Consider the following 26,260-nt stretch of genomic DNA (forward strand, 5'->3'; position numbering starts at 1 on the left):
CCCAATCGAAAATCTTTGGAGGGAGCTCAAACTCCGTGTTTCTCAGCGACAGCCCAGAAACCTGACTGATCTAGAGAAGATCTGTGTGGAGGAGTGGGCCAAGATCCCTCCTGCAGTGTGTGCAAACCTGGTGAAAAACTACAGGAAACGTTTGACCTCTGTAATAGCAAACAAAGGCTACTGTACCAAATATTAACATTCATTTTCTCAGGTGTTCAAATACTTATTTGCAGCTGTATCACACAAATAAATTGTTAAAAAATCATGCATTGTGATTTCTGGATTTTTCTTTTTAGTTTATCTCTCTCACAGTGGACATGCACCTACGATGAAAATTTCAGACCCCTCCATGATTTCTAAGTGGGAGAAATAGCAAAATAGCAGGGTGTTCAAATACTTATTTTCTTCACTGTATACATAAAGCACACTGTATATAACTGTACATTATCCTGCTTGAAGTTTATGACTGATGTATTGTCTCAGAAAATACTAATGCTGTTTGATGAGAATACTTTTAACCATTACCTCGTGCTCCTTATGTGACCAAGTAAAAAGCAAATGGTAATGGTAATGGTAATGGTAATGGTTTTATTTCATTTGAACATGCATCAGATTACAATTGAGTGCATCCCATAATCAGTTCCCAGTTCCACATGTCCAAAAGGAGTAGGAAGAAGCAAAGCTTATTAAATCCTACCCCTCAATCAGTAACTGTTACATTTGTTCACTTCCTGCTTTCCTAATATAGTTTAATTATTTTTTTTTTTTTGTCCCGTACCGAAGTACAAGGTGATATGACCATCCAATGCCATAATGGGTACCATAGTAAGTGTCAATATAGTGATATATATAGCACATCATGACTGGTTCAAGACTCTTCATCCTTGTATTTAGCAAACATACAATATTTATCTACAGTTAGCCTTTGTCACGTAAATGAATGTATGATTAATCCTTGCTCAATGTTTACATGTATTTTTTACTTGCGTTTTTGGAGAAAATCTTCAACATGACTCGATCATTTCCTGTTTTCCTAAAAACCTAAAAAAAACAAAAACAGGCTTGCACAGGAGAGGTAGCTGTTCCACCCATTTTTCTTAGACATCCCTGATTGGTGCCAGTTTGTCGGCGTCATACTGTGCAGGTCCTGTCTCACAAAAGTCTAATCTGGGCACCGCCAATACGGTATGGAACCTTTCCAGGAACATGGTGGTTCTTCCGTTTTCAGCGTTCCACAGAGTGGAAGCAGCCTCAATGTGAGGCCTGCACACACGAGCTAGTTATATAAGTCCCACGTTGGCACCATGCTAAGTGTGCTACTGTACTCGTATTCACAGTCAGCTTTTTGGTTCCAAATCTTTAGTGCAGTTGCGTACAGAATAACCATGCGGTATACTGTACACTGTTTCTCATGTCATGCGTGTACTCTGTATTCACATTCAAGCAGATGTTGAAATGTGATGCATACCGCGCGGGAGTGGCGACCCAAGCGTGCGCGGCACAAGCCAGGAGAGTTTGCAAGAAGAAAAGCACTAAAGGCAGCATGCTCCTGTCAATCAGTCATCTTCATCAGATGGGCTGTCGTCAGAGTTTTCATCCACATTGTCTTCCTCCTCCAAATCACAGTACAATTTACTGCATGATGTCGGTCAATGAAATGGCTATGATGCAGGCATGCTAACCTCTCCACCACCGTGCAACATTTCCACATTATCCTATGAAGTACCAACACTGTTTAAATGCCCTTTATTATTCATTTATTTAAATACAGATCCACTCAAATATTTAATATCACTGTTAAGAATGTATCTCTGCATGGTTAATTGGCCACTCCAAATTGTCCATAGGTATGAATGTGAGTGTGAATGGTTGTTTGTCTATATGTGTGTTGTGATTGGCTGGCCACCAGTCCAGGGTGTACCCTGCTTCTCGCTCAAAGAAAGCTGGGATAGGCCCCCTAGGACCCCCCGCGACTTTCGTGAGGATAAGCGGTAGAAAATGAATGAATGAATATGTCATCAGGCAAGTCGTACTGTCTGTCAAACATTTGCAGCATTTCTTGAAATGTTGGTTTTTCATTGGGGTTGTCAGTTGAACAATTCCAGTATATATGATTCACCAACTTACAAATGAATGAATGTTAAGAATGTTGAGAATCAATATTTGCTTGTAAAAAAATGATAGTCTCATCAGACATTACAACTTTGAAAAGATGTATCTCATAATAACATTATTTTTTTGGATTGCACTAAATGCATTTTTCTGCTATCCTTATCTGAACTATTCGGATTTTTCCTGTTATGTGAAACACAAAGGTAATTTTGATTTTGAGCAGGAAAGCAAGCAAGAACTTCCCAGTGTCCACACCTCCAAGAGGCAGAACCTGTCAGACCAGGAGCTGCAGTCTGCCTCATTATCGGTTTTATCGCACGGTGCTTTGACTACACAACTGACTGCTGTGGCTCTTGGTCTGCCTCTGCTCTCAAACAACCCTCAAAGTGCTTCCTGATCATTGTGATTACTGTGGATTGATGGATGCAGAAACAGTAAAATGCATATGCGGGTGCGTATGCCTTTGCCCCCGGCTAAACCACTCAAAGTTGGCCGAGTAGATGTGGACGGACAAGAAAATTGAAAGACCTATTTTGTACGATTTTTCACACAAAAAAGCCACCACGATCCCTCCCACTGGATAATTACTGCATGGCTGATTATGCTTCAGCTGGCAACAACATATTTGTTTGCCACTGAACAGCGGTACCCGACAATTCACAAGATTTAGTAGCGGCATAAAAACTAAATCAGGGACCAACCTCGTGATATGATACTTTTCCTATTATGCACAACAAGAGTACAACATTTCAAATATAAAATGCCATTATTTCAATACGTCAGAAGATCCTGCTGTTGTGGAAAAGATGTTAATATGTCGAGAAATTAAACCTCCTGCGTTAAAAATCGAAGGAGATTGCTAAAACTACTGTCATCTGAATCTCTCATCAGTACAAGGTCTTGGCAAAAAATACTGCAACCTGGACAGAAGTAAATGTGACTTTGCAGGTGCTAGCGGAGGCAACGCTACAGTGAATGTCAGTTAAAGGCAGCCCAACAAGAATATTAGTGTGACCTTTTTTGGCCGGCGAGCGTGTCTATTGGACCTGCTGTCATGGCTGTGCGGGAGCAAGAGAAGTTGGCTCCAGTTTCTTTATCTCTGCTCTTGTTTTTAAACATGTGTCGAGTATTTACGCAGTAAATATTTCAAATAGTCCACCCAGGTTGACTGTTGAAATGCAGACAACAAAACCTTTCCTCACTTCTGCCAGTGGAAATGTCCATCATCCGTGTTGGACGTTTGGACGTTTGCCTTCAGCTCATCATTTTAGCAGCTTTTTTTTTTTTATCCTTGCCTTTGCAGCCAAGTTCTGTGGAGATCCTGGTACCCCTGCTAAAGGACGGAGAGAAGGGCGTAGCTTCATCTTCAAGTCAGAGGTGACATTTAGCTGCAGTGCCCCCTTCGTGCTGGTCGGATCAACAACGCGTCTGTGCCAAGAGGACGGAACCTGGAGTGGAGCGCAGCCTCGCTGCATCGGTACTGAGTCCTGTCTCAAACGAGTCATTTGTCATCCATGTAATCGTCTCTTGTCTACGATTTCATTAGCAAGTTCACCAGAGAACCAACATGTTTATTTGGCTTACCATCAATAATCAAGCACAACATTCAAAAGTCTTCCTCTTACTCTTCTATTCATGATTTATTTATTTTTTCAGAGCCTACAAGAAGCACCTGTGAAAATCCAGGAATACCTGAGCATGGCTTCATGAACTACACCACAGGTTTTAAGGTAAATGATGTTTCAGATACACAAAGACACTGCAGTGTGGGGGGCTGCACGGCGGTCGAGTGGTTAGCGTGCAGACCACACAACTAGAGACCAGGGTTTAATCCCAAGTTTGCATGTTCTCCTGTGGGTTTTCTCCGGGTACTCCGGTTTCCTCCCACATTCCAAAAACATGCTAGGTTAATCGGCCACTCCAAATTGTCCATAGGTATGAATGTGAGTGTGAATGGTTGTTTGTCTATATGTGATTGGCTGGCCACCAGTCCAGGGTGCACCCCGCCTCTCGCCCGAATCTCAGCGAACCTCATGAGGATAAGCGGTAGAAAATGAATGAATGAACTACATTGTGGTCTAAGATCTAAGAAAGCTGGTCTAAGGAAGCCCAGACTTGAAGCCCAGCTCCATGGGAGGACACCAAGGTGTTCCCAGGACAGCTCTGAGACATAATCCCTCAAGGGTGTCCCAGTTCTGCCCCGGGACTGAGTGTCAGCCCTAAAGTCATCCCCACCGCCATCGAATCCAAGTCATCAGTCATCAGAGAGTCCTGACCCAGGTCTGACGATACGACTAAAAAGTCGATCTTAGACCTGCGACCAAGGGTGTCCTGGTCCCAAGTGTACTTACGTACTTATCCTTATGTTCAACGTGGTGTTATTTATGAACAAACTGTGGTTCGCACAGCAGTCCAATAACATCACACGACAATTTCAGCAGTTTCACAATGTTGACTATTTGGATTCTACATTTGATGGTCCTGATCAGTTCTGGTTTTCAAATGAAAATAAAGTTATTGTGTTTGCGTGACCGTGAGTATGTAGAGTACATGCAGTACCGTGTAAAACAGGACAGTTCAGATGGATCATAGCGGAAGAAAATATATATCATGACCCTCTCCGTGGGCTCGGGGCTCGCCCTGAGATATGTTCTGCTTCTGTATTTCAATTTAATTTCCTCCTTGTTGCTTTTTCAGTGTCACTTTAAAGATAAGTGCAAACAGTTTCTTTTTATCCGCCGTTCAGCGGGATATCAGATAAGACATCGTCTCCAGGTGAAACCACAAGTAGCTTAGCTTTGTACTTGGATCTCCTGAGAGCAAAAAATGGGGAAGCCGGTCTAAAGAATTGTCTTTATGGGTTTACACCACACACACACACACACACAATCATTCAAATTGAGGGGAAATGATGTCACCACTTAGGCTGCCTTGTGTTTGCGTCCAGGTGGGCAGCAGGGTGGACTTCCAGTGCCAACAGGGACACATCCTGCATGGTTCCACCACCCGCCTCTGTTTGCCAGACCTCACCTGGACCGGTCTCCAGGCTACCTGTGTTCGTGAGTACTCTTTTGCACCATCTTGTCACTTTCATCACGCCTCCTTCCATTGTTGCATTCACTGACCATGGTAGTGGAGGCTTCAGTCTGCTTGTAATAGTCAAGTGTATATTTGAATAAGATGAATACCAACTAGTCCCTGCAGGTGTTGCCAGGCCAACCACTTCTGGAAGCGGCCATGTACGTAATACAGTTCATCTCCAAGGGGTCCCCTTCAGCTTCGGTGTCTCATTGAAATATTCTTACTACATTTGACTATGCTTGCACAGTAGGAAGTACCGTATGTGTGGCGATAAGGGGCCTGTCACCTTGATCTACCCCGTGTAGGATTACCCCCCCCCCCCTGCATTTCCTTTGTGCTGAGGTGGCAGATACATTTTCATGCCTACCTTGCTTTCCTGCATAATCTCCCATGCATGCACGCAAGTATGAGAGTGATGCATCGTTTTGGTGACTAGGTCGTCTTCATACTTGGATGTTTTTATGGGCTGTTTTGGTATTAGTAGAAACGTAATCGGGGGAGTTGGTCAGTCTCTGGTCAATGTTATGTTTTTCAGGAGCAAATACAACTAGTGTTATGAGTCCGTTCCATCGTTTCAGAAGGTGTGTGCAAACCCGAAACTCTCTCTAAATGAATCCATTTTTCGCATAAGAAAAAATGCAAATGAAATTATTTTGTTCCAGACACCCAAAAATGTTAATACAAAGCTTTTTGGAGCTTTTTATATCTACCAGCGACCACAAGCTTTCCAGTGACTTCCACAATGTTCTACCACATCGGGAAGTTGGAGAAAATGTTTAAGATCTCAGGAAGCAGAAGCCCTAGATAATCGCAGTTGGTACTGTTGGAGAGGTCGTGGGTAGAACTTGGTTCCACGTCCACAGGACCTACCATTTGGGAGTACGTCACGAAATTATTAGTGTTATTATTATTATCATCCAATCAAAATGCAGCATAATAAACAGCTGCCCAATCAGAGTACAGCATATCTCCAATGATAGGTGCTGTCAACTTGAAACCAATTTCTACCACTTGCTGCCATTCGGAAGTTCATCGGAAAAACGCTCATCTAATCGGAATGCAGCATTAAAAAGTCTAAAATATCTCGATAACAACAGGCGCTATTAACTTGAGTTGGTGTCCGTCATTGACAACATTGCATCATCTCTACTGGACATGAAACTAAAACAAACGCAGGACCACTGAACCTTTCATGAGGACCTGCTGGAGTCTTCCTGATTTGAAAGCAAGAATTTGGGCTTTTTCTGCCCAAAGTCTGGGATCATTGCAGTAGTAATCAACACACTGGATGACTGAGAGTAAATACTACAGTACATACATACAGAGTACATACTATCATTTAGTGCATAACTGTAAAACTGTGATTTCACCAAGTAAAACTACAGTCATTCTGAAGCACTTCCATTTCCTGGCGTCCCGTGTTGAGGCGTACGCATTCTTTGCCAGGTTTGTCTTTATCTGCTGAAGCTGCAGCCCAGCAGGAGCTCCGCCCTGGCTTTCATCCATCACCTGTAGTGACTTGGAAAATGGATTGATTTTTCTCTGCCCTCGTCCTGTCATTGTTAGCGTCGGAATGGAGTATGGAATGTATAAATACAATAGACTGGATCAATGGAGTTTTTTAAAAATATACATACTTTAACAAGTTTGATGCTTTAAAGCAGAGGTAGGGAACCTATGGCTCGGGAGCCAGGTAGGGCTCTTTTGATGACTGTATCTGGCTCTCGAGCATTTCTTACCACAATAAAAATGTATTTTTGCTAACATTTTAAAGTAAACATCACAGAAATGACTGTTAAAAATAATATTAAAAATCAACAACTTTTTTAATTCGTCCATCTATTTTCTACTGCAATACGGTCGACCATATCCATCTTTCCTGATATTGTCCAGGTCAAACACCAAAACTCGATTATTACTGGGTAATGCGGTAGTCTACCTCGGTCATTGAGATGTCAACATGTAAATATAAACTTTTCTCCTTTAGTCAAATAGTCACCTAGCTAAAGCTGCAGAACCAAGCCTTCTGGCAAAGATGGCCAAAAGAATGAAATATACTGAGTATGGTGCAAAATTATGCAGCAGCAGAAGTTGTATTAATGGCAACAAGTATTTGATTTATTATTAGACACTGCGCTGCTCACGAAAGTGTGCTGGCCACACCCCATTGGCGTGGGGTAGTGTGCCTGGTCTACGTAATTAGAGCCCATTATATCTAAAACTGTTGGTCTTACATAAAAATGCACACATTTTATTGCATTCAATGTTTAAAAAAATGTATATGGCTCTCACAGATTTCACACATTTTAAAATATCTGGCCTTCATGGCTCTCGTAGCCAAAAAGGTTCCCGACCCCTGCTTTAAAGTATAGAACACTGTTACCGGAGTGCCATAATTTATTTCACATGTTTATAAATATGAATAAACATAATACAAACATGAATACAATTTCTCTTTGAGTAAAAAGTCTGCTGTTTTCATGAAAAAAATGAATTTAAAAGTGAGGCTGACTGTCTAAAAGTAGGGATGCTCCAGTCGGGGTTTGATGCTGCTGATCCCGATCCCAATCACTGTACATTCTTCAGTTTATTTATGATGAGTTCTCTTGGCCTCCATTAGACCCTTGGCCCCAGGCCAATAAGTACTTTAATGTCCATGAAACAACAAAACACAAATATTGTTTGGAGGACAATAGACACTTGAAAGAAGTTAGTATGCACCCGATGGACGTATTATCCACTTCCGCTGAGCTCTAAACACCAATACTGGAGGTTTGGCGAGGGAGTGATTAAACAAACCGGCATGGATTGGCGTAGCCTGTCAGGCTGTCCAACTAAAACCGTTACAGTGTTGATTCTTGCAGCAATACGGGACCAAGTGTGTTCCTTGTCGGCTCAATATGGGTGTTGTGGCAGCACGCATGCACATTCATGTCATGTCGCCGACACACGCCGATCAGGTTTCGTTATCGGCTTTGAATGGCGTTTATTGCATGTTTTTTTTTACTGAAATTGGCCGATAAAGTGACGAGCTTTCTGCGATTTATAGCGCTCCCTTTGTCACCGCTTTCTGCAGCAAGCATACCTAGCAAGGGCTGCACAGAGTTCACTTCAATCCTCAGTCAATGCCTCAAAGTAGCGGGAAATGACAGATCCCCGCTGCTGCGACTCACCCGTACGTGCACCCATCGCCAGTTAATGCAAGCAGCATTTAAAAGGTAAAATGAAGTTGTTGACTTTACCTGGCAGACACTTGTCAAAGTCCTCCATTCGATGTGCGTTTTGCAAAGTACTGCAGCGCTCTGATAGAGTCACACAGACGCCGTCACTCTCTTTAAGTCGTATTGCCAACCTTAACGGCGACAGTGGGGCTCAGTTCCAACACTTCTCTCCCTCACTCTACACACTCACAACACCTTCTTTCTTATGATGTAGCCCTTTATTCTTGTCGCTTATACAGAAGTACAAGCGACATAGTGCAATCATCCATTTATACATACAACATAGTATGCAGTGAGACAAGGGGTGACAGGACGGGATGATTGGGCGAAGAAGGGGGACAACACTAGGAGAGTAGAGGGAAAAAAACTCCAAACTGGACTCTTAAAAGAAAGAGCACAGTGTGGGACTGTTAAAAAAAACATTGTTCACACACATAGACCCAAGACCAGCGCCACGAAGGAAAATAGCCGATACGAGCAGCGGCCAGCCAGGCTACCTGCAGCCACTTGCGGCGCAAGCCATGGTCCGGCGTTGGATGGGGGGGTGAGTGCCAATTCGCCAATAATATTCCCAACGAGGTGCATTCACGTCATTATATTACATAGTAGACTAAAGGACATGGGTCCCTGAATCCATTACAGAAAAATGTTATGTTTTTTTTTCAGGCGTCTGATTGAGTATGACAGCCAGTGAACCTGTTTTTATGAGGAAAGACATTTATTTAGAATAGCACTGGTGTGGATGGACATTATTTTATGCATGTGGGTTTTTGTACTCATTGATAATACTGCAATGATACTACTGAAAAAAAAACTGCCGTTCTGGGAACTTTTTATGCTGCCCATAGGCTTAATACAAAAAGAAAGAAATGAGAACATTTTTAAACAAGAGTGTAATAGTCCAAAATGTGAAGCCAGTTGGTAGAGGAGAGGATGAGCACCTTGAAGATGCGTTGCTTTCACATGTTGACCGCCATTTGTACTTTTCTTGTGTTTTTGTTATGGTTGACGAGTGTATTTGAAACGAGTTTAGCTCTGAGCCTCAGGCAAACGTATCGAAACGATACCGCGATGTCCAGTTCAACATGAAATGTGGAAACTATGCATATTGAGCCAAATTCGTATCGACAGACCACCTTTGTTTCACGTAACCGGGTTGCCGCTGGAGGCTGCAATTCATCAAGAGCTCTGATGTTGTGCTGCATTCAAAGTTCGGGTCTATTACATGTGCGGTTTGACCTTCAGCTACAAAAACTTGTATTCTTATTTTCTACAGTCTATTAGCACTTCTAAATGTTGCAGATCGAGGAGTTCAATACACAACAGCTTGAGGATATTGTCGGACCAAGGTGATCTCCATCTGCCTCCGTCTGTCCGTATCCTCAAACGATGCACTCCATCTCTATCTAGACATCAAACAGCGAGCGTTACATACTGGCAGCAGGTCACAGGAAAAACAAGAGCAAGTGTCTTTTGAGGCCATGTGTAACCTCAAGAGTCACATCGGCTGAGAAGATGAACTTGGCTCTTGATGAGAGATTTGACATGTGCCTTGTAAGTGTCTTCACTGGTCATGGTCTACAAACCCTACAAGCACCCCGGACATGTGCTGACAGTTTGTCATTCTAAATGGGTTACACAGACTTGTGCTCAGACAGCCAGGGAAAGGGAGGGGCTGCTTCATTATTTATTTGTTGGCTCTCCAGACTTTCATCTTAACATCTTTCTGCTTCCTTGAAGTGATACCAAGCCGTACCGATACCTCGTTGCATTTCCGCGTATCACATTCAACCACCACATCAAGACAGAGCTGGTCGGGAACTCTTTAGTATTTATGACCTCACATCTGCGCCGGGGGTGTGATGAAGCATTGAGATGGACTGAAATAATGAATGTGGTGCAGATGTCATTGTAAAATGCCCGCTGCCTTTAACCCGACTATTGGAATAAAATGGCGCACCTGCCAATTTAACGCTTAGCAATCAGGACAATTCGTGATGTCAGCACTAAAATCATGAAACTAATATCTTCATTTGCCTCACCGCCTTGGAACCTGCACATATGAAACTCGTCAGCGTTCAAAATGATTCACCAGACGATCTGAGTGACAGCACAAACACATATATTAAACAGATTTAAATTTTCATCATAATGAGGAAAAACGTTTGCTGGAAAGTCTGAAATTTACATCCAAAAACAACACGACGCATTATATAAATACAGTAACAAAAATATTACAGTAAATATAATGATTACATAATTACGGAAACGCAAAGACTCCTTATTTTTATCATGTTGGTGGTTTTGCAGGACTTTCTACTTTCTTAAAATATTTTACCAGGCTAACCTTTGTGTAACAGTGCACAGAATCCCTGACCCCTGTAGCATCCATTAGCATTCAGGACGGGTGTGAGATCTCGCGAGATAAAAACGTAACAAGATCTCTTCTTTGGATAAAAGCTGTCTCATCAAAGCAGAAGCCAATCAGACTGCAGAATGGCATGGCTACTGTCTATGAGTGCTGTGGGTAAACCTTGCAATGCAACCTACCTTCGTGTTCACAGCGTCAGCGCGGGACTGTTTCTTCCATTGGAGTTGAACTGCTGCTTACTACTTGTTGATGTCCGAGCAGACGCTTATGCATATGCTGTTGTTTTTTATTATAATTATTTTTTAATCACAAATATCACCTGATTTGTGTGAAATAATCTTAAATCTGTATTCATTTCAATATCAAGTTATTCCACTGAATGCCATCTCACTTTGTACCTAATAACTCATGTTTATTAATAATATTTATTCATCTTTATGTTTTGAATCACGCAATTTTTATAGCTATAGAGCAGCCACACAGAAAGCTTTCTAGACCTTCCAGATTCTGCACCACTTTCTGCAGTGTCACCATGGATTTCAAACGGTCTGTTTCATTTCTGGGTGCACCCACTCCCAAGCGTTCTTGAGCACTTCCGGATACGTAGAGTGCCGACGTCTGCAGTCCTCATAAGGAAGCCAGGATGCCGTTGAGTAGTCAGTAGAACTCGCTGTTAGAACGCAGTAAAACCTATCATGCACCGCCATCCAATACGTCTGTCTGGGCTCACTTCCAAATGTGCAAACCTCATTATCTGACGCTTTGGCGTCGATGAACACGAGGATACAACATTGTAACAACATTTATAGGTCAGAAAAATGGAAAAAGCACAATAGGTCCCCTTTAAATATATAATGACTAAAATGCGTCATAACCGTGGTCAGTTGTAAGTATCGGGAGAAAACTCAATCATGTCATCGTCCAACAGAGCAAAGGACTTTTAATCTCTGAGATTCATTGACATTCATTCTGATAAGCTACACACTTGTTTTTTTTTCCATGAAATAAATTAATCATGATAAATGATCAATATGCAATATGCTTAACAGCTCCCTCGGCTTAAATGAAGTAGTAAAATGTTTGTGTGTCTCTTTATGGCAAGTTTTACATAACCCTCCCCCAAGTATCCCCCTCTTTCGGCCATTGAGAGTCTAATTATCGGCCGTTTATGTGTGTGCCGTGTTGCATTTGCATGCATGTCTGAGCGTTTGTGTGCGTGCACTAATGTGTTTGCCCTCTGCTCGCTCGCCAGCTCACTCGTGCAAGCAACCACGCAGCCCGGCCAACTCTGACGTGGTGGGTCTGGACCTGCCCTCCTACGGTTACACCCTGGTGTACACCTGTCAGCCAGGTTACTTCCTTTCCGGGGGTTCGGAGCACCGCTTCTGCCGCTCGGACGGCAGTTGGACCGGCAAGGTGCCCGTGTGTAGAGGTTAGTGTACTGCTGACACGTGCACGGGCTCGAAGGTTGTAGTCCATGTACTTGCAGTTGGGTGCTGATGTTGTATCTTTCAATCAGTCCATACAGTCAAATGTTAACCACAGCTGCTACAATGGTAAAGAGGTGTATCTTTTGGTAATTAGAGACCCTGGTGATTGTTGGTATTTTTACACCTGGAGAACCTACAAGATTTGGAATAAAGGTGTTGATTGGAAGTTTACCATATGGTATTTATGCACTTTAATATGTATTAGTATGTATTATGTAGGGGCTGCACAGTGGTCCAGTGGTTAGCGTGCAGACCTCACAGCTAAGAGACTCAGGTTCAATTCCACCCTCGGCCATCTCTGTGTGGAGTTTGCACGTTCTCCCCGTGCATTTCCTCCGGGTACTCCGGGTTCCTCCCACATTCCAAAAACATGCTACGTTAATTGGTGTAATTTAAGTTAATTTCATGTTTCGAGCGTATTTTCAGGGGCTTCCGAGCATGATTACAAATGCTGATGAGAATACGAATACATTTTTTTTGTCTTTCTGTTTACGTAGAGGGGCTGCACGGCGGTCAAGTGGTTAGCGCGTAGACTTCACAACTAGGAAACCAGGGTTCAATTCCACCCTCGGCCATCTCTATGTGAAGTTTGCATGTTCTCCCCGTGCATGTTTTCTCCGGGTACTCCGGGTTCCTCCCACATTCCAAAAACACGCTAGGTTAATTGGCGACTCCAAATTGTCTCCAAATGTGAGTGTGAATGGTTGTTTGTCTATATGTGCCCTGTGATTGGCTGGCCACCAGTCCAGGGTGTACCCCACCTCTCGCTAGGCTCCAGCATCCCCTCATGAGGATAAGCGGTAGAAAATGAATGAATGAATATGTCATCAGGCAATTCATACTGTCTGTCAAACATTTGCAGCATTTCTTGAAATGTTGGTTTTTCATTAGGGTTGTCAGTTGAACAATTCACCAACTTACAAATGAATGAATGTTAAGAATCAATATTTGCTTGAAAAAAATATGATGGTCTCATCAGACATTACAGCTTTGAAAAGATGCATCTCATAATAACGTTATTTTTTGGATTGCACTAAATGCATTCTTCTAAATGCGGTAGAAAATGAATGAATCTATGAATGTATTACATATGTAATAATTTTTGTATGTATCAGTATTAGCGAAAATGCATTCCTAAATATTTGTGTCACCACCAAGTCAGTCTGGAAAACATCTGGAAAAAGTGCTAATTTTTCTCTCCATTATCATATTTACTACATATTTACGTTCTTTTTGCAGCTGGATCCAAATCACAGGAAAAAACAATCAAACTCATCCCGGGGACTCCGAGCCCTAAAATACACGGTGAGTCAAAGCGACGCTCCATTTCCATGTGGTTCATCAGTCATCCTTTAGGTACGAAACGTCGTCGGCCAGAAGTCGACAAAGGATATGACCTTGTATTACCTGTTAATTAACAGCCATCAAATAGTCCTACAAAGAATCAGTTATTACTCGGGGCCGATCCCCTTGGGTTTTTAGATAATCCTCCATCAAGATAGCCCGAGCATACAAAACAAATAGACTCTTATCAGCATTTTGAAATGTTGCCTCAACTGCATATCTAATCAGCATCTTTAAGCTGGGCTTAAAATGATTGCTTTATGATGTTACTATAATACTGGACAGAGCCGGCGAACGCCAATAGCAACATTTTCCTACGTTGATGCAATTCTATTTATTCAGTGTTCATATGTGACGTTTTTATGTCTTCTTCTCAAGTTCCAGAGGATGTATTCGCTCCCGACTTCCTGTGGAAAGGCTCCTATGATTACAAGGGACAGAAGCAGCCGATGACGATGACAGTCGTAAGCTTTAACGCCACCACGGGGAAAGTGAATGTAACTTTAAACGACAGCAGCATGGAGTTTCTGCTCTCTGGTGAGCCATCTATAAATCATCGGTCGCCGACTTCCTCCCCTCTCCTCCCATCAGCACCTCCGTGTGTCATTTCCATTTATTTGGGGGCGCACGGTGTCAATCAATCAATCAGCAAATGATCTCATGCATGAGAGCGGAAATTACTTATTGGCTTTAAAGACGGATGTATCAGTCTGCCCGGAATGACTGAAAAACTGCCCACTCGAGTGTTCAGCCGTCTCCTCCCTCCACGGGTTTCTTTTTTTTTTTCTTCCATTGTCATGCCTTGCTCATGGAGGCATGCAAATGCTTCCCCGGCCAAGGGTATTAGGGCTTTCAGGTTGGCCGTTGTGTTGGCAGGCGGCCCTGAGGAACGCCTCGGGGGGAATTTCCATTTGGACTCAAGGATGATGGGATTTTGTTTTTATCCGTCAAAGCTCAGATGTCCTCACAACTCGTGCTTCTTGATCGTGGCTCTGAATTATTACAGCGGAACGTCTGAAACGTTTCCGTGCCGCCACCGGCCTTAAGCATTTGTCTTCCATTTCTCCTTTTATGATCACTTATTAGCGGGTGGAGTTTGCATGTTCTCCAAGTACTCTGGTTCCGTCCTACCATCTAAAAATGTGACTTTTGAGGAATACTACCTTCATGGCACCAAAACAGCATCGCCTCATCGGTTCAATTGTCCTCCTCTTGTCTGTTATTCTGCAGGAGTGTACAAACACCAGGAGGCGAGGCTGACGCTTCTACTATACCACATGAGAGTTCTGTCCCACAGTTCCTTGAGCAGGATTACCGAGGAGACCTGGTCAATGGATGGATTTGTAAGCACACACAGGAATTAGGAGAAGCTAACCGCTCCAATTCTAAAAATAACTCGGAGCTCACACTCATATTTAATATAAGGATATGAACACAGAGCTGAAGTGCCCCTGAGCAGTGCACCTTTGTACCACAAACAGCCCATTCTCTACAGTGGTGGCTTAAACCTGCAGTCAAATTGTGTCCAAAATTAATGTTTACTACAATATTATATTCCGAATCGTACTTTTTTCTGTCTGGCAGGAGATTATTTTGGACTAAAGGCTGGATTTTCACTGTTGCCAAACATCGGCTTTTCCAGGAAAATCAAACAAAATCCAATATTTTCTCCGAGATAAATGTGTTTTCTAATCCAACTTCCAGCTGCATGTGCAGGAAGAATGACCACAAAGGAGGGAATCATTTCCTGGCACATTGTCGATTTTTGCATATATTTACACTGGCGGCGCATCAGTTGCATCGCAGTGTTCCCCCACTGACAAATTGCTAAATCAGCTCAGTCAGTCACCAAAAGAACGGACGCAAAATCCTCATGAACCTCGCTGGCTGAAGTTGTCTTTTAAAAAAAAAAAATCTTTCAAAACGCTTCAGTTGTTTTGTACTGAGGGACTGCACACTGCATGCTATTTATAGCCTGCTGCTTAGCCTCTAGCACCAAAAAACAAGGTGTCATTTTGAATGCATCATGAAAGGATGCGTTGACTGTTGAACTAAATACAGGATGTTTAGTGTTTGATGTGTTGTGTGCAGCAGATAGAACATTGCCGGAGCTGCCAAGAAAAATCACAATTTTACACGTGCAGTTGAAACAAAACACACCTTCTTTGGTTCTGCTTTTTTTTCCCTGCCAGGTTTCAGCCGAGCCCGAGGGCGGGAGCTACGTGTTACAAGGCTTTATACAGGGTAAAGACTACGGACGCTTTGGACTACAGAGGCTTGGTATGTGTCTTTCCAAACACACCAGAGCATTCCCATCCGTGTGCTGCAAAGCCGCCATTCCATTTTGCAGATTTACATCAGCATGGCACTTTCAATCCATGCGGCACAATGGTGAAAATACCGGAGATGGAATCCGATTTTCCCTCCACTCACAATTTTAGATCTATTCCTATTCATATTTCCTCGAATAAGTAGAGATGTCAAAACGATGGCGACACATTTTTTTCATTAATTATGTTTAAACGTTAACACTGAAGCAAGCCACACCTCTTTATGATGGCGGAGACGCGTTATGAGACGCAAAGTCTCACAGCCTTTTCTAACTTTATTCTGACGTGAACGGAGCCAACACCAACTCACAAACACGTCTGTTGTCCGTTCTCTTGGGAACAGCGCGTCCTTATTCTCAAGGTGCATTCACGGACATGCCGAACATCACGACATTACGCGTGTATGTGTGGTCTACATAAAACATTCATTCATTTCATCATCTCGAGGGTCGTGGGGGGTGCTGGAGCCTATCCCAGCTGTCTTTGGGCAAAAGGCGGGGTACACCCTGGACTGGTGGCCAGCCAATCACAGGGCACATATAGACAAACAACCATTCACACTCACATTCATACCACTTACTGAGTCTTTTGAGCTTGCATAGTAGTTGGGTAATATTCTGCATCATACATTGGTAGTGTATTGTCTGGTTGATGTGGCACAATACTGTATATACTGTATATACTGTAGTACTGTAGCTATATATGCAGTGTATGTATTTTTATTCATTCATTTTCACAAGTGTCGCAGGGGGTGCTGGAGCCTATCCCAGCTGTCTGGTCTCCCAGCTGGTGGCCAGCCAATCACAGGGCACATATAGACAAACAACCATTCACACTCACATTCATACCACTTACTGAGTCTTTTGAGCTTGCATAGTAGTTGGGTAATATTCTGCATCATACATTGGTAGTGTATTGTCTGGTTGATGTGGCACAATACTGTATATACTATATATACTGTAGTACCGTAGCTATATATGCAGTGTATGTATTTTTATTCATTCATTTTCACAAGTGTCGCGGGGGTGCTGGAGCCTATCCCAGCTGTCTGGTCTCCCAGCTGGTGGCCAGCCAATCACAGGGCACATATAGACAAACAACCATTCACACTCACATTCATACCTACGGACAATTTGGAGTGGCTAATTAACCTAGCATGTTTTTGGAATGTGGGAGGAAACCGGAGTACCCGGAGAAAACATGCACGGGGAGAACATGCAAACTTCACACAGAGATGGCCGAGGGTGGAATTGAACCCTGGTTTCCTAGTTGTAAAGTCTACGCGCTAACCACTTGACCGCCGTGCAGCCCCGCTACGTAAACAGAAAGACAAAAAAAATGTATTCGTATTCTCATCAGCATTTGTAATCATGCTCGGAAGCCCCTGAAAATACGCTCGAAACATGAAATCAACTTAAATTACTTTGTGTCTTTGAACGCCCCTCTTTGCTCATAACATGACAAAAGTGTGATTCAAATACTCTGCTACTATTAAAGATACTAGCTATAGTTGAATAGATGTTCTTTATGTGCTAATATTTCAGTTCATTCCTGATTTCCATGACTGTGTGCCCAAACATGCGAACCACTCACCCACCGCGCGGCTCATTGAAGCCAAAAAAGAGCTGGACCAAACATCCAGCTTTCATTGTCCAAGTTTACAGTTACTTTTATTTAATGACAGCACCTGGAAGGGGCTCACCTCCAAAATAAAATAACACCTCCGTCTAGATCAATCCAAACCTTTGAGGCAGATTTCGTTGCCATAACTTCCATATTAGATGTGATTAGCTAGTGCAGGTGTCCTTAATGAAGTGTCTGATGGGTGTATAAAACACATCTCAAACCTGATCATCCATTTCATATTCTAATATGTTTTATTGTCGGACCCCTCCCCTTCCTGAACAGTCCGTGGGCTGAAAGGACATTAGCCGTGTCATTGTCCTTCATTTCTTTTTGCACTCGCTGTTGTCATCAGCTCATGATTGTCTTCAACACGATTATCACGGTCACAGCGATCATTATCAGCGTGCTCATTACACATCTCATCTTTATCTGCTGGCGGCCGCGTTTCCCGCCTGTCATCATCGCCATCAGATTGGATGTATGTGTTTTTTGGTTTTGCCTCCATCATGTCACTTTTTTGACACTGTGTTGCCATTAATCCACCATCCATGACCAACAGAGTATCACGGCCGTGCTGTAAACAAAATGAAGTAGTACTATATTTTGGGGATTGTAGTGTATCTTACTTTAAAGGGGACTTCTTTTGCTCATTTTTGGTCCTTTGTATTGAGATGTAGACTCCTAGAGACCAGATCCTCACAATAAGGCACACAGAAAGCTTTCTAGATCTTCCAGAGTCTGCACCTATTCCAGAGCCATCCCAAACGTCTTTCCAAATGTGCAAACTTCATTATCTGAAACTTTGGCATCGTTTAACACGATAATACAACATTCTAACCACATTTATATCAGAAAAGTGGAAAAAGCTAAATAGGTCCCCTTGAAAACAGACACAGACTTTTACATAGTCGCATTGAAGTGGTCATACTGATGATGGTGTTGACTATTTCATTCTTTGTGAAACTTAGTTTCCCTACATATTAGCGCAAAATTATTTATTTTCAATAATGGGCCTTTTTTCGTGGGAAAATATGTCATTCACTTTAAGTGGGTGAAGTGAGTGATACATGGTACATGATAAAATACTTCAAACGTGTACCACAGTGAGAAGGCCTACACATTTTTGCTTCACTGATGTTTTTTATCAAGCGTTTAGATTTTGCACTTTGATTGGCAGCACTTGAATGCACCATAGATGTTTGGTGTAAAACCCCAAATATCGTTTGGCTACGGACGTGCTAGCGTCAACAGTCAATCTGGCCTCAGTTTGACCTTTCATTGTAGTATTTTAGCCTGGCCCTAATACTTCTTAGGCATATAGCATTCATTATGGTGTCTTATGATTACAATGTTTAGTTTTTTAATTGCTTAATTTGATTTGTTTTCAGGTTTGAGTGTGAGAGAGAACATCACGCTCACTGAGCCTGAAACCAACACCTCCACCAACAGCAGCTCCGTTGCTGTTGCAATCCTCGTGCCTTTCTTCGCCCTCATCTTGGCCGGGCTGGGTTTTTATGTCTATAAACAGAGGTATGTCTTCCATCCAGCTGCGTCCGCAACTCACTTTTCATATTTTCCACGTCAAAGTATTTCTTCATGTTCTTGTCTAAGAAAAAGAGCCGGGATGTAAACTGTGTTCCACATCCACGGCGTGCTTTCCTACGCAGCGCTTTTCCAAACGAATGATGCAACTTTAGTCAACTTGTTACCATCCAGGCCCCAGTCGAGCGGTCAAGCTTTGAAATGCAGTATGTGGTGTAAAAATGTTGTACACTTCAGATTTTTAAACCAGTTGAAAAATTCCAAGAATTTACTTTTTTTTTTTTTACTGTTGGATTTAAAAGGTTCAAAGTAGACCTTTAAATATGTTTTGTTTTTCCTTAAAACCCTTCTCTGAACGAGGCCATTTAATGGTTATTGGACTGCATTCAGTAACAATAACAACCTTCATCGGGGCAGCCACTCAGCTCCTCCGTCTCAGGGCCAGGGGAGTTTCCTTGGGCCGACCGCTTGGCTTTTTTGTTACGTAACATTCAGGGTCCTTTAAGAAATGTTAAAATGACCGACTTACTGTGTCCAACCTCAGCAGGAATGGCGCAATGCGAGAGGCCGTGTTTATGCAGCTCGGTAATCTGGTAATGGTAATGGTAATGGTAATGGTAATGGTTTTATTTCATTTGAATTCATCAGATTACAATTGAGTGCATCCCATAATCAGTGTCCAAAATGTCAATCATGTCCAAAAGGAGTAGGAAGAAGCAAAACTTATTAAATCCTACCCCTCCATCTGGTACTTTTTCAATCAGTAACTGTTACATTTGTTCACTTCCTGCTTTCAATAATACAGTTTGTGTTTTTTTGGGGGTTTTTTTGTTTTTTGTCCCGTACCGAAGCACGAGGTGACCATACAATGACATTACGTGTACCATAGTAACTGTCCATGTTCTTAAAGACAAGCTTTGTTGAGTTAGAAATGAAAACATCCTGACAGGAAATCACACTAAATTCACATTTTTGCCAAGATTTTGAGCTTTAATTTTTGCAAAAGTGCAAATAATAAATTCTGGCATTTTTTTTAACTGGTCTTAAAATGTTGATGACAAGCGTTTACGAGGAGATGGATCACGTCTTCTTATTCCTTTCGCCCTCATTACGATGGTTAGCAGCGAAAGGTGCGCTTCCCCGCTCGGCTATTTCCAACAGTAATTACCAGCCAGCCTCTTGTACCTACAGCAGCTGTCCACGGCGAGCTAATGGAAACATGTTTATTGGTTCGGAAGGAGGGAGGATAATTGGGACGTTCTTTTTCAACTCATTTGCAACCTCCTTTTCATCCGCAGGAAAACAGACAAGGCGCAATACACGGGATGTTCCGTGCACGAGAATAACAACGGACAGGCAACGTTTGAGAATCCCATGTACAACACCAACACAAAGGCTGCCGAGGGGAAAGTCGTCCGCTTTGACCCCAACCTCAACACCATCTGCACCATGGTTTGACGCCTGCAGCGTTTGAGGGAGAGACCGATTCCCTTTGTTTGCCTAACATGAATATATATTGACATGTTTATACTTTTGCCAGTTTGCGCTGCCGCCAAACGGAAAGAGAAACGGAAAGAAAAACAAAGCAAAGCACACTTTCAAGCACGCCGAGGGCCCTCGCCATTTGTGTAAACACACAAGGTAAAGGACGGGAACATGCGGTGAAGAGGTGCCTCGTCTTCTCATAGGTCTTCCCGTAGGTTGGCCAAGAAGGAAAAAGAGGCTGCTGCACTCTGTGAGTGTTGGTTTCATAGATTTTATGTTCTTAAGGGGAATTATGTCAGTAATGCCAAATGAGAAAATTGTATTTTCTACTCCACGTCAAGAGCCTTTGTGAGTGCGTGTGTTTATGAGTCTCTTCCACCCATCTTCTTCTTCTCTTCTCACCTCGGTGCTGAGGTGATCAATGTCATCTTTTCCTGATTTTCCAAATGGAGGTGAAAAAAGAAGCTTCCTTTTCTTTGGAAACACTCAAGTCTTTTCAATACGCACGGCCAATTGCACCTCTTTAATTGGTCGCTGCCTCCTACTGACAAATTATACGGCCTGGGATGTAATTACTGAGGTTCAGTACAATTTGTCCAATTCCAATGGGAAAGCTTTTATTTTTACTGTGCTGTGTTCCGTCGTGAGCGCTATAGTTGGCATAAACTTTTACTATCGGGTTGTGTGTTGGTACTTTGTTTTTCACGCTTTAAATGTAAGCGTTCGTATTGACAACGAGCCCCCAAAGTCGAGTCGCTTCATTCTGTCCTATGGAGGGCATTGGTCACACGGGGCTGTTTGTCTCCTAACTAATTTACCTTCGCCATCAGCGTCTTTGTGTCCCAAATAAGACCCCCCCCCCGAGCAGGCGTACATCAGCCATCTTAAAGCCGAGGCTCTGTGCATAATGATCTCACTTTATTGACTGTCATGTTTGAGCTTGTGTGCAGGAAAGAGGACCAGGTTTTAGGATTTAATCCTGAATCCACGTGTCAGCGGAGTTAAGCTTTTGGTCTGGTTTTGTTGTGTCTCGGACTTACCCCAACAAGGCTGCCCCTGGACGACTTGGTGCTCTTAGCAGAATTTATTCCTAAATCACGACCACGAACAGGGGTGCCGCCAGGAAGTCCGGGTCCTACGGAAAAATCCCATCGGTCCCCATATCTTTATGGCCGAACTAACCCATTAAAAGTTTTTTTTGTTATTAAACTTGAACCTGAGTTTAGTTCGATGCATGTTTTGGAGTAATATGAATACATGGGGGCTGCACGGTGGTCGAGTGGTTAGCGCGCAGACATCACAGCTAGGAGACCCGAGTTCAATCCACCCTCGGCCATCTCTGTGTGGAGTTTGCATGTTCTCCCCGTGCATGCGTGGGTTTTCTCCGGGTACTCCGGTTTCCTCCCACATTCCAAAAACATGCTAGGTTAATTAGCCACTCCAAATTGTCCATAGGTATGAATGTGAGTGTGAATGGTTGTTTGTCTTTATGTGCCCTGTGATTGGCTGGCCACCAGTCCAGGGTGTACCCCGCCCGAAGACAGCTGGGATAGGCTCCAGCACCCCTGCAACCCTCGTGAGGATAAGCGGTAGAAAATGACTGAATGAGTGATCACATGGGAAACACATTGCTCAGTAAATTATTAATTGTGCAACAAAGGCAGCAGCTGTACCATTACACCAGTTGAGAAAGTGATTGCTGGTTCCATCATTCTGGCAATGAACGCTGTGTCGGATTCATCGGCTTTTTTTGTCTTCTCCTGCCTCGGGCTGACTCGGTGCTCGATGCCTCACAGCGACGATGCGATGCGCATCTTTTACGCATTATAGGGCCCGCCACGGATGGAGGGACCATGTAGGGAGGGGGGCCTGTACTTCCACATCATCACTGTGCTTTGAAAGTGCATGAACCCCATGAAGTGAGCAGTGTGTGTTTTTAGGGGCAAGCTGTGCCTTACGGTGCACGCTCACCGGACGCAGCCAAATCTCACTGCCACCTACTGGCCACGTGCGGCCATGGCAGGGAGTGTCTTGTCCAACTTGGAACCTCCCGTGTCCCCCATGCCCCGGTTCTACATAACATTACACGTTTGCAAGCAACACACAAGTCCTGCAGTTCTATTGGATGTTTTGATTTGTCATGACCCGCCCCACTCGGCACGCTTTACATAGCTAATTAGTCCGAGCCTAACAGCAAGTAATTACTTGAGGGATCCAAGGCCTGGGTCTGTTTTGTTGACACGAGTCATTATCTGGTGCCAACTAATGTACATTTAATATGAAGAAGAATCGCACAAACATGATCATCTCCTTTTCTTTGATCTTTTCACCATCATAGCAGTGCCTTTAATACTCGATGGGCAGACGTTCTTCATGGAGGCTTAACACTGACTGCTTTAGAAGACGTACTGTATACAGTGGCAGAAAAAGGAAGTGGTGTTCAATGCTCATAGTTTCGTACCTGTGCATGTTGGCTCAGAGGTAATCCCCCCATTTCTTTGTGCCCCTGTCATTGCTATTACATTTTGTGCATTTATACAGTTTTGATACTTGATGGAGTTCTTTGGTGAAGATGTCTTGTGTTATCAATATGTAATATATTTTGCCAAGCGTGTATTTCTTATGTATGACGATTTAAAAGATGCATCCAGAGCAAAACAGCAGCGGGCGAGATTTCAGTTGTGCTATAACCTTCAAACGTGTTATAACATGTTATATATGAAAATGTAAATAATACAGAACTTTTGTAAAGAGATATATTTTTTATTCAAATAAAGCATTTGTAAGTTATTGAAAATGTTGTGTAAAATGCACATGTAAATGTCATGTAAGATTACAAAATGTTTTGTATATTTTTTTCTGTATCAGCAATGTATAAATCCTTAATTTATATATAAAATATGAAATCAACGCCAGAGTCACTGTTTTCTTTTCTCAATTTAGTCTTATCAATGACCTTATCCGCCGTGCAGCACTTATTGCAATGTAAGCGCCGAGAGTGAACTAAATGTTTTATTATTCAGTCAGCTGCTTCGCTCTGCCGCACTTCTTTTTTTTATGACTTTTCCATTTGCTGACCGCTGCTCGGTTCAGCACAGATATTATCGCCGTCCGAGGGACCGGCCGCATCCAGTTTTCTGCAACAACATATTGTAACCGATAATTCTTGTTAACTGATTGTCAGCACAAAATATTCCACCCATTAAAACAATTGATGGCAACGTTTTTATTCCCATCATGCACATCTTCTCTCTGCATCTGTGATGTCATCAGTAACTTTGCTCTTTCTGCAAGTGTGCATCTGCATATGCGTATATGTGTTATAGCCATCGCTCTATGCAGCCGTCCCTTGTCTCATTGCAGTTCCTATTTTGTGGCTTCACTGTCAAAACTATATTAATGCATGTACTAATAAATAATTCTGGGGGTTAACTACAGCCTGATAGTCAAAATTAAATTAAATTAAAGTAATTAAATTACTTTTTGAGCATAGAAATTGCTACAAATAAAAAAGTAAGGCATTCAGAAGACTCATTCAAAGAAGCTGTAGTACTCTACACCGGTCACTAGGTGTCAATAATGTTATGTACTGCAACGACAGGTTGTTATTGCAGATTTCTATTATATTTCACAACAGGGACAGTAATCCCACGGTAACCCACACCAAGTTAAAAGACACACCCAAGCATTAGTTATTTATTTAGTCTTAAAAGGCTGTCTACTATACAGTATTGGGTAATGTGAGTGTAAAGGTGACTGTAGGGTTGTTAGTTTATGTTTGGACAGCTCTAATAATATAAAAAAAAACACATTTAGGAGGTTGAAAACAAGTTTTCAACTGTAAAAATATTCCCTTAGGAATACGATAAACGAGGGATTGCTGTGTCAGCGTTGTTTATTACACTAACATTTTATTAATTTTTTTTTTTTTTTTCATTTTTGCTTGACTTGCTTTTTACTTTGACTTTGCTATTATGGTCTGGTGTAGTATGTGCCTGCCTCAACAAAGTCATTTACTGCAAAGGTTCAATTCCGTATGTGTCCGTCAATCCATCTAGCATACTGTATATAAAAAAGGATGCGCCACATAAGGGACACTTAAAAGAACGTCTTTGGCTTGTGTTATGAAAAATGCAATTTATGTTGTTGTCATGGGAACGATCCCTCGATAATAGGGATTTTTTTTTTAAATTGGACCAGCCTGGACACATCATTTTGGCACCATGACTTACTAGTTATGCACAGTGCTCCTGCACACTTTGCAGACTATGTTTAATTCCAGGCAGTTTTTATACAAAATGTGTTACCTGTCATTTTCTGTCAGGTATCTCCATGATCTCTTGTGGCAAAGGCAACTTGGTGAGACATTCATTTTTAATTCCTTAAAAGATCCTAAGGACATAAGTCGAGTGCTGAGTTGGAATATCCAATAGGCTGCCCATTGAGACACGGCACCATCCTCGGACCAAAGGAAGGTCGCTAATGGTGCCTGGTTCAGTCCAATAAGCTTCTGCGAGAGAAGGCTTTCATGAACAAAAACATCTTCAAAAGCGTCATCTCCTTCAACACCACAAAGCTTTGAATGGGAGACAGCACCAAATCTGGAAGAAAGTTTTATTCCCTGATGAGAAAAAGCAGAATCTTAACAGTCCTGATGGCTTCCAACGTTACCGACATGGCAACGAGATCCCACCTGAGATTTTTTCCACACGACACATTGGAGGGGCGCCATCATGATCTGGGGTGTTTTTGTCCTTCATTGGAAGAATGGAGCTAGATGTTGTGCAGGAGCGTCGAACGGCAAATGTGGTAATGACTGAGTTTTCCATGAAGCACGAAAGCGTGTTCCCCTACACCAGGGATTTACCGAATGCATTTTATGAATCACTGACTTAGTTTGGACAAAGTGGACGTGAGCTTTGTGGATCTGGTGAGGTTGGGGTACACCAAGGAAGAAGTCATGTCAATGTTCTTTTCCCGTTTGAAATGTCTAATTGTGATTTCCTGGAGCACAGCATTATACATTGTTAACCTGCGAGCGTGAGCACATGTTTGAAATAAAGTTCCATTCTCATTAAGTACAGTCAGTCTGCGTTGGAAAGCCACCACAGGAGGTGACAGCTTGTCAGGGAACTCTGCGATGGACAAAGATGAAGGTTTCGCAGCATGCAGCAGAAATGATCAGCCAGGAAGTGTGACAGACGTCAGTGAACACTCAATAAAACATCATATGAACGAGCATCCTGACTGGCAGGAGCTAGTTGGATTCCTCCACTTGGGTTAAGCGCGTACTTTAAAGTCTAAGCTCGGGATTTATGTATGGATTAGAAATATTTGCAAAGGGGATTTTTCTATTGAAGTTATGTTGAAGCAGCTTTTACCTAAAACGTGATGATGTTATGAAAAATGTTTGTAGACCAGGAAAACGCTGGAGTTGTCTGTTCAGTGTAATACGCTAATAATAGCACGGAAACATGGACTTGATCCGGTTTTGTTTGAGAACACAGAAGCTTTGAGAATGATTTCTTTCCCGAGGCTTTGTCGGGATTCTCCTGTGCTGCGTACATCTTGTCTGCATGCAGATTGCGAAAGTTAGCAGGCTACGCCAATGCCAGCACGCCGCTCTCTATCTGCTGTCGCGTGGCGTCTGCACGTGTC

The 26,260-nt window shown here is 42.6% G+C and overlaps 1 protein-coding gene across 3 annotated transcripts in view; it reads left to right on the forward strand.

Moving 5' to 3' along the window:
• The window catches only part of LOC131105461 (CUB and sushi domain-containing protein 3-like), a 234,974-nt gene extending 212,299 nt beyond the window's left edge, over positions 1-22,675 (forward strand). For all 3 annotated transcript variants that reach the window (XM_058053596.2, XM_058053597.2, XM_058053598.2), the window contains exons 61-70: positions 3,416-3,589; positions 3,769-3,842; positions 5,060-5,171; positions 12,038-12,217; positions 13,515-13,580; positions 13,998-14,156; positions 14,850-14,962; positions 15,812-15,899; positions 18,964-19,105; positions 20,416-22,675. In XM_058053596.2, the coding sequence (XP_057909579.2) occupies positions 3,416-3,589; positions 3,769-3,842; positions 5,060-5,171; positions 12,038-12,217; positions 13,515-13,580; positions 13,998-14,156; positions 14,850-14,962; positions 15,812-15,899; positions 18,964-19,105; positions 20,416-20,575 (1,268 nt within the window). In that variant the 3' untranslated portion in view covers positions 20,576-22,675. The remainder of the gene's footprint in view (positions 1-3,415; positions 3,590-3,768; positions 3,843-5,059; positions 5,172-12,037; positions 12,218-13,514; positions 13,581-13,997; positions 14,157-14,849; positions 14,963-15,811; positions 15,900-18,963; positions 19,106-20,415) is intronic.
• Positions 22,676-26,260: the final 3,585 nt, after the last annotated feature.

Source organism: Doryrhamphus excisus, linkage group LG5 (assembly GCF_037039965.1).
Source record: "Doryrhamphus excisus strain RoL-2023G ecotype Guam linkage group LG5, RoL_Dexc_Guam_v1.1, whole genome shotgun sequence".
NCBI classification, from domain to species: domain Eukaryota; kingdom Metazoa; phylum Chordata; class Actinopteri; order Syngnathiformes; family Syngnathidae; genus Doryrhamphus; species Doryrhamphus excisus.